At 44.6% G+C, this 18068-nt stretch overlaps 1 protein-coding gene across 1 annotated transcript; it reads left to right on the plus strand.

Annotated features, from left to right (window-relative positions):
- Positions 1-4994: 4994 nt before the first annotated feature.
- Positions 4995-16534, plus strand: dusp12 (dual specificity phosphatase 12). The gene is made up of 6 exons (XM_078407639.1): positions 4995-5267; positions 8415-8528; positions 8625-8743; positions 9458-9548; positions 11448-11625; positions 16126-16534. Exons 1-6 carry the CDS (start codon positions 5017-5019, stop codon positions 16285-16287), a joined length of 915 nt encoding a protein of 304 aa, XP_078263765.1. The 5' UTR covers positions 4995-5016; the 3' UTR covers positions 16288-16534.
- The last annotated feature ends 1534 nt before the right edge of the window (positions 16535-18068 follow it).

Genomic DNA, 18068 nt, shown 5'->3' on the forward strand with positions numbered 1-18068 from the left:
AGGATGAATATGCTAGAGAAAGAACAATGGATAGTAGACAGAACATTGGAGATTAAACAAATGTTCAGGCCATGCATGTTCCAGTTGGGGTGAAGGGCAAGGCAGGCGGGAGGAAGGAGGTTTAGATGACTAGAGCAAATGAGGCTCAGCTCAGGGAAAAGGAGGCAGCATGAGACAGGTAGAGGCAGCTGAGATCAAGTGCATCCCTGGAGAAGTTTCGAGAACTGAGGAGCATAAGTAAGAAGGAAATCAGGAGGTCAAAAGGGGGCCAGGAGATAACTCTGGCAGATAATATTAAGAAAAATTCTAAGAGATTTTATTACAACATTAAGAGAAAGAGGGTAACTCGAGAGGGAATAGGGCCCTGTAAATACCAAAGTGATCACAGAGATGCCTCTGTTTGCCAAGATCCTCAATGAGTATGTTTCCTTTGTTCTTACTGTGGAGAAAGACATGAGGACACACATTAATAATAGGGAACTTACGGCAGTTAATGGAGATGTCCCGAAGACACTCTATTACGGTTGAGGAAGTGCTGGATGCCCTAAGGTGCATGGCAGTAGATAAATCTTCTCCCCTCTCCCTTCAAGCAAGAGGTATAGAAGTGTGAAATGCAAATCTCCAGATTCAGAGATAGTTTCTTCCCAGCTGTTATCAGACAACTGAACCATCCTATCAACAATGAGAGAGAGGTCCTGACCTAAGTCCTACCTCATTGGAGACCCTTGAATTATCTTTAATCAGACATTACTAGACTTTATCTTGCACCAAACGTTATTCTCTTTATCCTGTATCTGTACACTGTGAATGGCTTGATTGTAATCATAGATTGTATAGTCTTTCCGCTGTGGATAGCACGCAACAAAAAAAGCTTTTCAGTGTACCTTGGTATCTGTGACAAGAAATTAAACCAAATTAAACTAAAATCTTACAGGCCTGATCAAGGACATAGTGTGAAGTTAGAGGAAAACATTTCAGGAACCCTGGACTAGATATACAAATCATCATTAGACACAGGTGATTGCTGGAAGACTGGAAGATATAGACAATAGACAATAGACAATAGACAATAGGTGCAGGAGTAGGCCATTCAGCCCTTCGAGCCAGCACCGCCATTCAATGCGATCATGGCTGATCACTCAATCAGTACCCCGTTCCTGCCTTCTCCCCATACCCCCTCACTCCGCTATCCTTAAGAGCTCTATCCAGCTCTCTCTTGAAAGCATCCAACAAACTGGCCTCCACTGCCTTCTGAGGCAGAGAATTCCACACCTTCACCACCCTCTGACTGAAAAAGTTCTTCCTCATCTCCGTTCTAAATGGCCTACCCCTTATTCTCAAACTGTGGCCCCTTGTTCTGGACTCCCCCAACATTGGGAACATGTTATCTGCCTCTAATGTGTCCAATCCCCTAATTATCTTATATGTTTCAATAAGATCCCCCCTCATCCTTCTAAATTCCAGTGTATACAAGCCCAATCGCTCCAGCCTTTCAACATACGACAGTCCCGCCATTCCGGGAATTAACCTAGTGAACCTACGCTGCACGCCCTCCATAGTAAGAATATCCTTCCTCAAATTTGGAGACCAAAACTGCACACAGTACTCCAGGTGCGGTCTCACCAGGGCCCGGTACAACTGTAGAAGGACCTCTTTGCTCCTATACTCAACTCCTCTTGTTACGAAGGCCAACATTCCATTGGCTTTCTTCACTGCCTGCTGAACCTGCATGCTTCCTTTCATTGACTGATGCACTAGGACACCCAGATCTCGTTGAACTCCCCCTCCTCCTAACTTGACACCATTCAGATAATAATCTGCCTTTCTATTCTTACTTCCAAAGTGAATAACCTCACACTTATCTACATTAAACTGCATCTGCCATGTATCCGCCCACTCACACAACCTGTCCAAGTCACCCTGCAGCCTTATTGCATCTTCCTCACAATTCACACTACTCCCCAACTTAGTATCATCTGCAAATTTGCTAATGGTACTTTTAATCCCTTCGTCTAAGTCATTAATGTATATCGTAAATAGCTGGAAGACTGGAAGATGACTTATGTTGTGCCTTTATTTAAGAAGGGATGCAAAGACGGAACTACAGGCCTGTGAGCCTAACATCTGTGGTTGTCCAGACTGCACTTGGTCTCGCCGAATTATAGGAGTCCACACCGAGAACAATGGATACAGTAGATGAGGTTGGAGGAGATGCAAGTGAATCTCTGCCTCACCTGAAAGGACTGTCAGGGTCCCTGGATGGAATTAAGGGGGGAGGTACAGGGATAGGTGTTGCATCTCCAGTGGCTGGGGAGGGGGTGGTTTGTGTGGGAAGGGATGAGTGAACCAAGGAGTTGCGGAGGGAACGTTCTCTGTGGAAGACAGAAAGGGGTGAAGATGGGAAGATGTGAGTAGTGGTCGGATGTCATTGGAGGTGGCGAAAATGTCAGAGGATTATGTGCTATATGTGACGGCTGATTGGGTGAGTGAGGACTAGGGGGACTCTGTCCCTTTTCAAACTGGGAGGGGGATCAAGAGCGGAGCTACAGGATACTGAAGAGACACATGTGAGAATATGTTAGAAGAGGGGAACCCCAATCCCCTAAACAATGAGGACATCTCGGATGTCCTGGTATGGAACATCTCATCTTGGGTGCAGATGTGCCGGAGACGGAGGAAATGGGAGTAGGGGAAAGAGTCTTGGCAGGAGGCAGGGTAGGAAGAAGTGTAGTCTAGATAGCTGTAGGAGCCGGTAAGTTTGTAATAAACATCAGTCGATAGTCTATCTTCTGTGATGGCGATCAAGAAAGAGGAGGAAGGAGTCGGACATGGTCCATGTGAATTTGAGTGTAGGATGGAAATTGTTAGTGAAGTTAATGATGTCCATGAATTCGTCATGGGTGTAGGAGGCAGCCCCGATGCAGTCGTCAATGTAGCTGAGATAGAGTTCATGGATTGGGCCAGTGTAGGCTGGAATATGGATTGTTCGACATACCCTAAAAATATTCAGGCATAGCTGTGGCCCATATAAGTGCCCATGGGTCTGCTTTTGATTTGGAGGAATTGGGAAGAGATGAAGGAAAACTTGTTGAGAGGAGAGTGTTTGTAGAGGGACATTGGCTGGTACTGTGGTCGAGGAAGAAACGGAGGGCTTTAAGGCCTTCCTGGTGGGGGTTGGAGGTGTAAGAGTGACTGAATGTCCATAGTAAAGCTGAGGGAATGGGGGCCTGGAAAATGAAGAGTGTGTGAGGTGTCTTGGACATAGGTCAGAAGGGTATAGAATAGAATTAAAATAGAATATAGAATAGAGGGTTGAGTATAAAAGTTGGGATGTTATGTTACAGTTGTACAAGATGTCGGTGAGGCCACACTTGGAATATTGTGCTCAGTTGTGGTCACCCTGATATAGGAAGGATGTCATTAAGCTGGAAAGAGTGCAGAGAAGATTTATGAGGATATTGTCAGGACTAGAGGGCTTGAGCTATAGGAAAAGATGGGCAGGCTAGGTCTTTATTTCTACGAGCACAGGAGGCAGACGGGATCTAATGGCTGTGCAAAGCATCAATGACCTGAATGTAGTGTTAAATGATGATCAAAGTCATTAAGTCATGTCTCTCAACAACCTCACCACTGTGCGTGCCATTTTTACTCTAATATTACATAACTTGATTAAGCGCCAGCCATTTTCTCTATTATTATGTTCCCCACTCTGAAAATGAATTTTGGAAGCATAGTTATTAACAACATTGTTTTAACAACCACTAGATTTTGTCCTGCCTCCCATCAGTCTGAAGAAGTGTCTGAAACGTTACCTATCCATGTTCTCTAGTGATGCTGCCTGACTCGCTGAGTTACTCTAGCACTCTGTGAAAGTCACCAATCCATGTTCTCTAGTGATGCTGCCTGACCCGCTGAGTTACTCCAGCACTGTTTTTTATTTTGTTGTTAACTAGCATTTGCAGTTGCTTGGGTGTTCGTCTTGTTTACTGCCACAGCGTGGCTGGCCCATTGAAACTTGGGAGTGAACTTTGAGGGAGGGCCGGGCTGCATTGGGATGCGGGTGCTGGGCAACCACCAGCACGCTCCCGATGCTGACGCTGCTCCCGACGCCAACGCCAGCAAGGGGGCACTTGTCCGCCCACTGTTGGAATATTGCCAGACAATATGGGACCCTCACCAGAAAATAACATTGACACCCTTGACAAGGTTCAGGGGCATGCAGCACGGTTTGTTTGTGACGACTATTCAAGACAGTCAAGCGTCTCCAATATGTTAAATCGCCTTGGAATTGGCTGGGAGTCGCTGGAGTCAAGACACACCAAAGCCCACTTATGTACTGTCTACAAAGAGACCCATGGCATCATCCCCAGTAACATATCTCACTTCATTCAATCCAATACCAAGAAATTTACAAGACAGTCCTCAGGTCACTTCATTTATACTAGAATTAGAGCAAATAAAAATAGCTACCTACAGTCACTATCCCAGATGGACTATCCCAGAGTGGAACATCCTTCCCAACACCGCCAGATGTGCCCCAACCTTGTCACTCTTCAAGTCGCAGCTCGACAACTTGGACATGGATCATCATCTCACCAAACCTGCCCACATAAACATCTAAATAACCCTTTTGTAACCAGTACCCACGCCAGCGAAACCTGCACCAGATGGCCCAGCTGTTGGCGGTTGTGCAGCAGAAAGCAGAAAACAGTCTGAAGAAGTGTCTGAGACGTTACTTATCAATGTTCTCCAGAGATGCTGCGTGACCCGCTGAGTTACTCCAGCACTGTCTTTTTTTTGGTGTTGTTAACCAGCATTTGCAGTTGCTTGGGTGTTGGTGTTGTTCACTGCTCCAGCATGGCCCATTGAAACTTGCACTTGCAAGTTTGAGGGAGGGCCTGTATTGGGACGCGGTTGCTGGGCAACCACCAGCGCGCGCGCTCCCGACGCGGTCCACGGTCTACGCCTGGCGTCAGCATGCGCGATGACGTCGGCGCGCCGCGGGCGGGGGTCGCCATGATGATCGCGGTGAGGAGCGGCCTGTTCCTGGGGGCAGCCGGCGACGTGGCGCAGCCTCGCAGTCTCCCGGAGCGCGGCATCTCCCACGTCCTCACCGTGGACTCGCAGGAACCGCCGCCTCTCGGGGACGTTTGCGCGAAGTTCGTGCAGGCGCTGGACGATCCGTGCACCGACCTGCTCAGCCTCCTGGACGAGTGCGTGGGCTTCGTGCAGCAAGGGGCGGCGGGCGGCGCCGTGCTGGTGCACTGGTACGGCAACCGCATCCGACCTCGCTGCCCCCCGCAGGGCAGGGCAGGCCTGCAGCACACACCCATCCTCGCTGCCCCCCGCAGGGCAGGGCAGGCCTGCAGCACACACCCATCCTCACTGCCCCCCGCAGGACAGGGCAGGCCTGCAGCACACACCCATCCTCGCTGACCCCCGCAGGGCAGGCAGGCCTGCAGCACACCCCCCATCCTCGCTGCCCCCCGCAGGGCAGGCAGGCCTGCAGCACACACCCACACACCCATCCTCACTGCCCCCCACAGGGCAGGCAGGCCTGCAGCACACCCCCATCCACGCTGCCCCCCGCAGGGCAGGCCTGCAGCACACCCCCCACCCCCCATCCTCGCTGCCCCCCGCAGGCAGGGCAGGCCTGCAGCACACCCCCATCTTCGCTGCCCCCCGCAGGCAGGGCAGGCCTGCAGCACCCTCATCCACACTGCATTCACAGCCGGCAACCACAGCTTGGATCCAATAAGCCGTTGTTCGCAGTTGCAATTCCAAAGTTTCAATGCTTTCAGAAAGCAGTCATTTTCAGTGTAAAAGCTTCCACGAATTCAGCCGCAAAACACATTGCTGAAGTGTTGATGTTGAACCGACAATAAAAGACGGTCTCAGTGAACTGATCCCGTTTATCCGGTGGTTTCCACTTCTTGATGAAGAATGAGTTCAAAGATGAAATCTTAATCCCTTTCAATGGACAAATATCTTGCAGATCATTGATGGGTAGCTATTATTAGACAAAAACAAAGCAAGAGTATTTGTCATGTGTAGTGAGATACAAAATACAGTTTTGCGTGCTCTTCAGGCATCTCGCATACACGAGTTAAAGTCACCAAACATGAGTATAGCAGGTAAGGCAAAGGAAAAGAAATGCAGTGAAGAATACGGTGTTACAGTTACAGAGAAAGTAAAATAAGGGCAAGGGCAGCAACGAGATCAGGAAAATTGAGAAATTATCCTTGGGTTATGAGAGGTCAAGAATCTGATAACAACAGGGATGAAGCTGTTCTTGAATCTGGTGGCATGTGCTTTCAAGCTTTTGAATCTTCTGCCCAAAGGGCGAGGGCAGAAGTGAGAATGATCAGGGTGTAAGTGCTTCATGATTATCTTGGTTGCTTTCCCCCAGGTTATGTGAAGTGAGGATAAGAGTGATGGGGAAAGGTGTGCAGGTAGACTGCTTTGATGGGCTGGTGCAAGGACAATACTGCAATTTCTTGCTTTCTAGGGCAGAGCTGTTGCCATGCTTAGCTGTGATGTATCTTAATAGGACGCTTTCTATGGTGTATCTGTTGAAAGTGGTAAAAGTTATTGGAGTCATGTTGAATTTCCTTAGACTTCTGAGCAAGTGGAGGCATTAGTGTGATTTATTGGCTGTATTGTCGATGTAGTTGGACCAGGTCAAATTGCTGCCTTAACACTGCTCTGCAAGCTCTCTATCTCCTTTCTATACTCTGTTTTGTCATTGTTCAAGGTCTGGCCCATTACAAAGATGTCATCAGCAAACTTGCAAATGAAGTTAGAGCTGAATATAGTCGCACTGACGTGCGTATAGGGAGTAGAATAAGGGGTTGAGAACCCAGCGTTATGGAGTACCAATGTTGAGAATTATTGTGGATAATCTTTTGTTGCCTGTTCTTACTAATTGCAGTCTATGGGTCAGACAGTCAAAGATCCAGTTGCAAAGGGGATGCTGAGATTTAGATTCAGGAATTTAGAGATGAGTTTGTTTGAAATCATGCTGTTGAAGGAAGCTATCTCTATACTAAAACTCTCGTTTGCTTGTTTGTTCCTGAACTACAGCCAGGGAGGGGAGAGGATGCTGCACCAATGCAGGAGAGGTTGGATCCAACGGGTCCACTTTGTCTAATAGTCAATAAATGGGAGTTTGACATAGATGTCCTTGTCCAGGTGCCACAGAAATGAGTATAGGGCCAGAGAAATGCCACCTGCCACTGACCTGTTGCGGCGGTGGGTAAAATTGCAGTCGATCTAGACTGCCTGGGAGGCAGGAGTTGATGTGACTAGCATCGCAAAGCACTTGATGATGATGGATGTCAGAGCCACCAGACAGTAGTCATGAAGGCTTGCTACCTAGTTTTTCTTTGGCACCAGGATGATAGAGATCTTTTTAAAGTAGGTGGGAACCAGACTAGCAGAGGGGGAGGCTATAGATGTGTACAAATACTCCTGCTATCTGATACACGTAGCTGCTGAGGACACGTCCGTAGACTCCATCAGGCCCTGTTGTTTTCCATGGATTCACTCTCAGGAAGACTGCTCTGATGTCCACAACCGTGACTGTAGGTACAGGTGCACCTGAAACTGTTGGGGCAGGTGATACTATTTCACTGACTTTCTGTTCTATTCAAACCTAGAAAGCACTGAGCTCGATGGGGAGGGATGCGTCATTATCAGTGATACTGCTTGACGTCACTTTGTGACATGATGCAGCAGGCAAGCCTTGCCACAAGTGACGGGTGTCCATATGGATATTCTGGAACTCAAGTTTGATTAGGAATTGTCTCTTGGTGTCCTTGATAGTGTTGCAAATGTCATTTCCTGTGCTCTGGAGCTACTTTTAAAAAACACTCAAGAACTGCATACAAAACCAGAACAAAGAATCTTGCTGATAAATAGAATTTGATACGTACCTTATTTGGTCATTTCACCACAGTAGAACTATGTCACCCCTGGGATGTGATGGGGCTGGACTATCATATTTTCTGGACCATTGGATACTCCAACACACTTTTCTTTCACTTTTTTAAAATCTTTAATGCATTTAGCAGTGAATCCATTAAGTATAAGGACTGGGAAATGTAACCTGATGAGTTTCATCTTTCAGATTGTATGTTATAACTCTGGTTACAAACCTACCCATGTTCCTGATCCCTGTGTGTTCCTAAGTCTGACCCCAGCTCCAGTTTCTTGTGCAACCCACAAGCTGGTCTCACCCTTCAGCCACCCAACCCACTTGCACTCTCTGGCTCACATCAGGGACCAAGGAGTGAGATAGATGTCGAACCATCGAAAGGATTGCTGATGAGCAGAGTTAAAGGGAAAATGGCAGAGACTTAGTTGAATTATGTTGCAGAACTTTTAAGTCATAGTAAAATTATTTTGTTTCACAGTCATGCAGGAGTCAGCAGAAGTGCCGCTGTGGTAACTGCTTATATCATGAAAACTGATAACCTGAGTTTTGAAGAGGCATATAGTAAACTTAAAGCCATTAAACCAGATGTCAGGTAAGGTTGATGTAATCACATAAGTATCCATTTTATTGCTATTTTAATTAATTTTGGGGGAAAGATTATAAAATGTTTTGTGTCTTCCGTTTTTAGGATAAATGATGAGTTTGTGAAGCAGCTAAAACTGTATGAAGTAATGGGCTGCAAAGTGGATTTAACAAGTGCTGATTACAAACAATATCGACTTCAGAAAGTCACTGAGAAGTACCCAGGTAATCTGTCACTGCTGTCAGCCAGATTTGGGCACGTACAAGAAAATCATTCAAATCATGAGATGATTTAAATTGCCACCTAATTATTTTACGTTTTCTATCTCAAATCTGCTGTCTTATTTTTGCTAAATTGTAAAATTAGCTCTTTCATTCAGAATGTAGCAGGTGTCCGCATTAATGGTGCCTAACAGCAGAGGTTTTTGCTACTTAATTTGCATTAAGTTTCTTGTTTTCATCATTACACTCATGGTTTTGAACAAAGCACATTTCCGCACCCACTTCTCCAATTTCTGTAACACTCACATTTGTGAACGTTATTTCACTTGGCCTCTGACTTAAATTCTTGAATATTTTGCAATTAATAATTTCGAATTCTCAAAATGAAGTTCTTTGCATGGCTCATTAAGCCCTCTCTGTCCTATTTATTTCACCTTGTGGATTCAGCAATATTTAACAACAGCACGTAAAAACAGTTACTTTGTTCTTGTCTTACAAACCAGAAACTTTTAATCCTGCCATCTAATCATTCTTCAACAAACAGCATGAGGATCATAAATGATCCTGGTCTTAAACTATAAAAAATATACACTTACATGTGACAAAAATCAAATTATATTTTATAATGTATGTAACATTAGGTTAATGTGATTCATGTTTTTTGTGTGCAAGAAAAGTATTTCAATTGTTTGTAAATACCATTTTGTATATATGTAGAACTCCAGAATTTACCAAAGGAATTATTTGCATTGGATCCCATGAGCCTGGGGGAAACCAGCGAAGCAATCTACAGGTGCAGAAAATGTAGGTGAGTGGAATTTCTTTGATAATCAGACAACGCTGAATGATTTTAGGCAATAAACCACTTGAGCATCTCCAAATATTCTTTGGGCTCCTGACTGATCTGTGCCCATGTGTCTTAATACATTACATACCAGAAATCTATCAATCGCAGATTTAAAAATTATCATCAACCCCATGTTCGCATTCATTTGAGGAAGTGAGTTCCAAAGTTCTACCGCCTTTGGCATGTAGAAATGTTCCCTGGCCTTCTCCTTGGAAATGTCGCTTTCTGATGTTTAGAATGTGGCCATTAGCCTTAAAACTGCAGAAAATATCCCTGTCCACCCACTGTATCATTTCAACTTAACATGGAGTCATACAGGGTGGAAACAGGCCCTTTAGCCCAACTTGCCCACACCAACCAACATGTCCCATCCACATTAGTCTCACCTGCCTGCGTTTGGCCCATATCCCTCTAAACCTGTCCAATCCATATACCTGTCCAAATGTTTCAGAAATGTTGCAATAGTATCTAGCTTAACTTCCTCCTCCGGCAACTCGTTCCATACACCCGCCAACCCTTGTGTAAAAAAGTTACCTCACAGGTTCCTATTAAATCTTATCCCCCTCACTGTAAAACTGTGTCCTCAGGTTCTCGATTTCCCCTACTCTGGGCAAGAAACTGTGTCTACCCGATCTATTCCTCTCATGATTTTGTACATCTCTATAAGATCACCCCTCATCCTCCTCTACTCCAAGGAATAGAGTCCTAGCCTGCTTAAACTCTCCTTGTAACTCAGGCCCTTGAGTCCTAGCGACATCCTTATAGATTTTCTCCATGCATTCACAAAATGTCAAAGGAATGCATTAGGACATTAGGACACCAATACATGGGGTTTGGGTTTTTCTATGCACTCTCTCCAGATTGACAGCATCTTTCCTATAACATGGTGCCCAGAACTGAACACAATACTCCAAATGCAAGGTCAACAGCGTCATGCCAGCCTCCAGTCTTCCGGCACCTCGCCTGTATTTAAGGACGACTCGTAATTCTCAGCCAGGGCTCCTGCAATTTCCTCTCTAACTTCCCACAGTGTCCTCGGATATATCTGATCAGACCCAGAAGATTTGTCTACCTTCATAAGCGTCAGGACATTCAGCACCTCCCCAACTATAATATTTACTGCTCTCAAGACACTTCCAGTGACTGCCCCAAGTTCCTCCGTCCTCCTGTCTTTCTCCATGCTAAAAACAGAGGAGAAATACTCATTGAGGACCTTGCCCATCTCCTGTGGCTCCACACAGAGTTGACTACTTTGATTCTTGAGGGGTCCCGCTATCTCTTGCCCTTTTTACTTTTTATGTATTTGTAAAATCTCTTGGGATTATATTAATTATATCTGCCAGAGCTATCTCCTGTCCCCTTTTTGCCCTTCTGATTTCTGATTGCTAATGCTCTGGGCATTTAGCCTTTTTGATTTTTTTGTAACTGACATGTTGGTGGACTGCCACTATTTTTAGTATTTCATTATTTAAATTGCATTCTCCTCTCTCCTTTAGGATCCAAATGTTATGACCTTGCACTTGTCTATATTGAAGTCTAGTTGGCATTGTTTTGGGAATTTACTTAATCTTTTCCATTCTTTTTGTATGAATCACACAATTTCAGCCAGCAAATGTCCATTTTGTTCAAATGAGTTTGGCCAGTCTTGATGCTCAGTATGAGCCCCATACTTTTTCATCTAATCCTTCTCATACAAATATTGTGATGTTGTTAGACGTACTAAAGCTATAAACTTAACAGTTCAATATCATTAAACCTTTCATTTGTGCAAAGACTATAATTTTAGTTATTGTTACCATTTTCAGTGTCAAATATGTAGATGATCTTGGTAAAGTTGCTCCTTCCAAAATCTAATTTCAGGCGTGGTTTATTTCGTGGCTCAAGTAATTTGACTCATGTACCTGGAACTGGACCGGCAGCTTTTGGTCGCAAGAGATTGACTCAAACCGGACGTGGTGATCAGACTAAATGTACATCCTATTTCATTGAACCAGTGCAATGGATGGAGCCTTCACTACTTGGTGTTTTGGATGGACAGGTAAGGCACAACAGATAGATAACTATCTCTAATAGCTCCAAGTATGTATATTATAATACATATGGGAGTATATCTGCGCTATACACTTTGAGTTGGGAATATATAATATATACAATGTGTTGGCGACCAAACAAAAATAGATACCTGGAGTTTTCAGTATGAAATATTAGATAATTTAAGTTGACCAATTAACAGTGTAGATTATATTTGATAATCTTACGTTAAAGTACATCCAGTATAATTCCATTAATATAGTTGAGTTACTTTGACGAACTCATTTCAATGTGATTTTTGATGCAGGAAATCAAAATCAGTGGATAAATTACAAATATACCTTTGAAATATCAAAATTTAACAATTAAAAATATGCTTCCAGCATGTAAGCAAGATAAATGTGGATAAGTTATTAAAAATGATATACTTAGTACTAAGTAAAAGATGTAAAGATACATATCGATTTATTCACAAAATGCTGGAGTAACTCAGCAGGTCAGGCAGCATCTCGGGAGAGAAGGAATGGGTGACGTTTCGGGTCGAGACCCTTCTTCAGACTGATGTCGGGGGTGGGACAAAGGAAGGATATAGGTGGAGACAGGAAGATAGAGGGAGCTCTGGGAAGGAGGAGGGGAAGGGAGGGACAGAGGAGCTATCTGAAGTTGGAGAAGTCGACGTTCATACCACCGGGCTGCAAACTGCCCAGGCGAAATATGAGGTGCTGCTCCTCCAATTTCCGGCGGGCCTCACTATGGCACTGGAGGAGGCCCATGACAGAGAGGTCAGACTGGGAATGGGAGGGGGAGTTAAAGTGCTGGGCCACCGGGAGATCAGTTGCGTTAATGCGGACCGAGCGCAGGTGTTCAGCGAAGCGATCGCCGAGCCTGCGCTTGGTTTCGCCGATATAGATCAGTTGACATCTAGAGCAGCGGATGCAATAGATGAGGTTGGAGGAGGTGCAGGTGAACCTCTGTCTCACCTGGAAAGAATGTTTGGGTCCTTTGATGGAGTTGAGGGGGGAGGTAAAGGGACAGGTGTTGCATCTCGTGCGGTTGCAAGGGAAAGTGCCCGGGGTTAGGGTGGTTTGGGTAGGAAGGGACGAGTGGACCAGGGAGTTGCGGAGGGAACGGTCTCTGCAGAGAGGGGAGGGGATGGGAAGGTATGGCCAGTGGTGGGGTCCTGTTATAGGTGACGGAAATGTTGGTGGATGATATGTTGGATCCGCTGGCTGGTGGGGTGGAAGGTGAGAACGAGGGGGATCCTGTCCTTGTTGCGAGTGGGGGGATGGGGAGCAAGAGCGGAGCTGCGGGATGTAGAAGAGACCCTAGTGAGAGCCTCATCTATAATGGAGGAGGGGAAGCCCCGTTTTCTGAAAAACGAGGACATCTCGGAAGCCCTAGTCTGAAACACCTCATCCCGGGCGCAGATGCGGCGTAGACGGAGGAATTGGGAGTAGGGGATAGACTTTTTGCAGGGGACCGGGTGGGAAGAAGTGTAGTCCAGATAGCTGTGCGAGTCCGTGGGCTTGTAATAAATGTCCGTCACTAGTTTTTCTCCTGTGATGGAGATGGTGAGGTCCAGAAACGGGAGGGAGATGTCAGAGATAGTCCAGGTATATTTAAGGGCAGGATGGAAATTGGAGGTGAAGTGTATAAAGTCAGTGAGTTCTGCATGGGTGCAAGAGGTAGCACCAATGCAGTCGTTGATGTAGCGGAGGTAGAGTTCGGGGATGGGGCCAGTGCACGTCTGGAACAGGGATTGTTCGACGTACCCGACAAAGAGGCAGGCGTAGCTAGGGCCCATGCGAATGCCCATAGCTACGCCTCTGGTTTGGAGGAAGTGGGAGGAGTCAAAGGAGAAGTTGTAAAGATATATGTAAAGATACATATGTTTGCTAACTCTACGATTCTGGATATTGAAAATATTTATTATCTGCTGGTATTAGGATGATGGTGCAGATTATGTTTTTATGTCTACATTTTTAATTTATTGATCCAAATTTACTCATGCCCATTTCCTGTCCTTCAGCTTTCAGCATGATTATTTGTGAACAGGAAAGTAGCCTGAATGGTGTCATGTCTAGCTTGGCAGACCACTGTCACCTCTCCATCTCACGCCAAGTTTCACCAGACGGCTTCCACGCTTTTCTGCCTCTACAACAAAATAACTTAATTTCACTCTCGTTAGAGGTTGAAGCTTGACCCAAACCGTGTGTGTATTAGTGTCAGAGTAAAGTATTCCTTTGACGTTTTGTGAATGCTTGGAGAAAATGGCAGAATAGAATAAAATGAGAATCAATCTCATTAACTTCAGATGGTCCCTGCTTTCCCTCTCTATCGCCTCCCCTTCCCAGTTCTCCCACTAGTCTTCCTGTCTCCGACTACATCCTACCTTTGTCCCGCCCCCCAGGGCCATTTTTACAGCATTATGGGCCCCCGGGCAAAGCAGTGTACTGGGGCCCCTACCGTTACTCTCCCCCACCCCCCTTTCCCTACCAGCCCCCCCCCCCGTCGTGCCGGCAAAAAGCACTTACCGAAAAGCACTTAGCGATGGACTTAGGGTGCTACATTGTTGCGAAAAGCACTTACAGATCACTGTGAGAAGCACTTAGGGGCCGAAAATGTTGCGAAAAAAGCACTTATTGAACCTACATTTTTAAAGTAGTATTTATTTATTGCAAGTCACTTAACATACACAGATCAACATGGGGCCCCTATGCTCGTGGGGCCCCGGGCAAGTGCCCATCAGGCCCATGCGTTAAGACGGCCCTGCCGCCCCCTCCCCTGACATCAGTCTGAAGACCCGAAGCGTCACCCATTCCTTCTCTCCAGAGATGCTGCCTGACCCGCTGAGTTACTCCAGCATTTTGTGTCTCATTAACGAAGTGTCTGTATCTACCTGAGAAACGAAGGCCAGATTCTTTGGTCTCTCTCTGGGTGTGTCTCACTGGCGGTGTACTAAATCTGTGCACAGATACCTCGAATGAACAAGTTGATGTCTAAGTCGACAGAACCTTGCCCCCCTCCCCCCCCCCCCCCCTGCCCTTGGCTATTCATGCTATCCAAGCATGTCAGCACTAAAATCCAATACAAGGTTGCATCAGCAAGCATGGTGTCAGAATGTACAATAACCTAGTTCTACTGTGTGATCAGTCTGAAGAAGGGTATCGACCCAAAACGTCACCCATTCCTTCTCTCCCGAGATGCTGCCTGACCCGCTGAGTTACTCTAGCATTTTGTGTCAACCTAGTTCTACTAGCTGGCACATTTATTTATCACTGTTGCTCACTTTTGCTGACACAAAGTAGAGAGAGTCGTGGCTACCAGATTTACCCAACCCGAAAGCACCTTTCTTATTGACCATTCGACCAAACATACACCCAGCTGACATGAATAGGTGTTGTTAAACTTTTCCAAACTTGCATTAGCCAGTTCAGATGGTCCACCTGTGATCATATCATCATATCATATCATATATATGCAGCCGGAAACAGGCCTTTTCGGCCCTCCAAGTCCGTGCCGCCCAGCGATCCCTGTACATTAACACTATCCTACACCCACTAGGGACAATTTTTTTTTTTTTTACATTTACCCAGCCAATTAACCTACATACCCGTATGTCTTTGGAGATAATCCCTTGTCCAAAACTCGTAGTGTCTCATATCATTAACATTTTACAACAGTTCAACTTGGAGGGAAAGGTGATGGAACTAAACACTTGTGTGGTGTCGCTTTAGTATTGCTTAGATGAATAAACATAGAAAATTAACATTTCAGTAAATGTGGGATAATTTCTGTTTTGAAGATGCTGTGTAAAACCAAGCTATTTTGCAAGTTTCTAAATCATATACTGACCTTGCATCTCCTCCTGCTGACACTATTTTTGATTAGCAATTCTGCCCCAGAAAGCTTATTTTGACCCTTTGCCCACAACCTGGTCCAGAGCTGTGCCTGTTGTTCCTCTTGCAACAGATGAGCTGCTATCTATATACCTTTAAGGAGATAAATAACCTTGGTACCACAAGATGCCGTCTTCCCTGGCACAGAGAAAGAAAACTGGAATTATTCCGTGGCAAAATTGTTTCTGGTATCGGTGCAGAAGTGAAATACATGCAGCAGTGGAGGAGAAGATTGTGAGGGGGAGTTCAAAAAGGGTTGGAATTTGAAGGTTGAAAGCAGATCGATATTATAAAGGATCATTATGGGACTGAAATAGGAAAACAGCGTACGTCAAAACCTAAAATAGTTTAAAGTAGTTTTGAATATGTGTGCATCCTATGGAATTGTCATTTATTGCACTTAAGAACTACAATGCATAGGAAAGTTGCACTGATGGCAACAAAGATGGCCTTGCAATCAAATTCTGTTCATTTTCCTCCCCCCAAAAAAGCAGTAAACGTTGTTTCCGAATGGTTGATTACTGGCTATGGTGCACCGTATAACTGTCGGTAAAATTGAAATAAGATGTACACTAATTGTTTTCCACATTTTCATGTTTTTTTCCTAGTTGCTTTGCCCAAAATGCAACTGCAAGTTGGGATCTTTTAACTGGTACGGTGATCAGTGTTCCTGTGGACGTTGGGTGACTCCTGCTTTCCAGATACACAAGAATCGAGTTGATGAAATGAAACATTTAAATCTCGCCAGTGTTGAAAATGTAATTAGTTGAATAATACACCTGTTTGAATGTACTTGCAAAGCTGGTTAAGTGAAGAAAAGTTTACTCCTTATTTCATCTTAACTTAAACAGCATAACCTGATCAAAAAAAGGAAATAGCGGCATTACTTAGGGTAGTTAACATATTTCCGGCAAATATTATCTAAATATCCACCGTTGTACTGCAAACTATTTAAATATGTATGAAGGAACTGCAAACTATTTTAATAAATGCACCAAGAATTGTTTGAAAAAAATACTTTAAGCAGTTATAGTTTCATATTAGCTCTTGATAAATTTCAAATGGACAGCTTTGCAGTACCAAAGATTAAAATGTTTCATCTTTCATGATTGAAACCCACAGAAACAAACGCTGAGGCTGTCAATGTTATAAAGATAATGAAGCGGGTGCATCTGAAGCCTCCGTAAGTGCAGTTAATTTTTGTAAATCTTGTAAACTTGCTGTCCTGCCCCTGTACAAGTTACATTTCCATTTTTGGGTGTGTAGAGTTTAACAATATATATACAAGGTGGCACTGCAGTGATGTGTACACCGGAATCATCTGTTTAATCATATACTTAAACTACCATCTTCAGACCGAGAGGCAAAACTACAATTATTGAGCCAACCCCATCACCAAGTATAAGAAATTTTTCATATTTATTATATTACACAGAAAATGAGTTTAAATTGTGTTAAACTTTAAATGTGTTTCCAGCAGCAGACAGTGCACATTATTGATGTGGATCTTGCAATATTTGTGCTACTAATAGAAAACTATTCATTAACATGGCCTTTCATAAGTAGTAATAGTGTAAAGAAACATTCACAAAAATTTTTTTGGTAAAAGGTAAGAGGACATGTTGAAGAATTAACCAAGTCACATCTTGACCATTGACATTTGCAACCTGCAATAACACTACGAGTAACCATATAACCATATAACCATATAACAACTACAGCACGGAAACAGGCCCGTTCGGCCCTTCCAGTCCACGCCGACCACTCTCCCTGACCTAGTCTCCTCTACCTGCACTCAGACCATAACCCTCTAATCCCCTCCTATCCATATACCTATCCAATTTACTCTTAAATAATAAAATCGAGCCAGCCTCCACCACTTCCACCAGAAGCCCATTCCATACAGCCACCACCCTCTGAGTAAAGAAGTTACCCCTCATGTTACCCCTAAACTTTTGTCCCTCAATTCTGAAGCTATGTCCCCTTGTTGGAATCTTCCCCACTCTCAAAGGGAAAAGCCTACCCACGTCAACTCTGTCCGTCCCTCTCAAAATTTTAAAAACCTCTATCAAGTCCCCCCTCAACCTTCTACGCTCCAAAGAATAAAGACCCAACCTGTTCAACCTCTCTCTGTAGCTTAAGTGCTGAAACCCAGGCAACATTCTAGTAAATCTCCTCTGTACCCTCTCCATTTTGTCGACATCTTTCCTATAATTTGGCGACCAGAACTGCACACCATACTCCAGATTCGGCCTCACCAATGCCCTGTACAATTTCAACATCACATCCCAACTTCTATACTCGATGCTCTGATTTATAAAGGCAAGCATACCAAATGCCTTCTTCACCACCCTATCCACATGAGATTCCACCTTCAGGGAACAATGCACAGTAGTGGTACAATGGACAGTGAGGAAGGATATCTAAGATTACAACAGGATCTAGATCAGTTGGGAAGGTCGGCCAAGAAATGGCAAATGGAATTTATCTCTGACAAGTGTGAGGTGTTGCACTTTGGTAGGTATATCAAACCAGGGCAGGAGTTGCACAG

Source organism: Rhinoraja longicauda, chromosome 11 (assembly GCF_053455715.1).
Source record: "Rhinoraja longicauda isolate Sanriku21f chromosome 11, sRhiLon1.1, whole genome shotgun sequence".
Taxonomy (NCBI): Eukaryota; Metazoa; Chordata; class Chondrichthyes; order Rajiformes; family Arhynchobatidae; genus Rhinoraja; species Rhinoraja longicauda.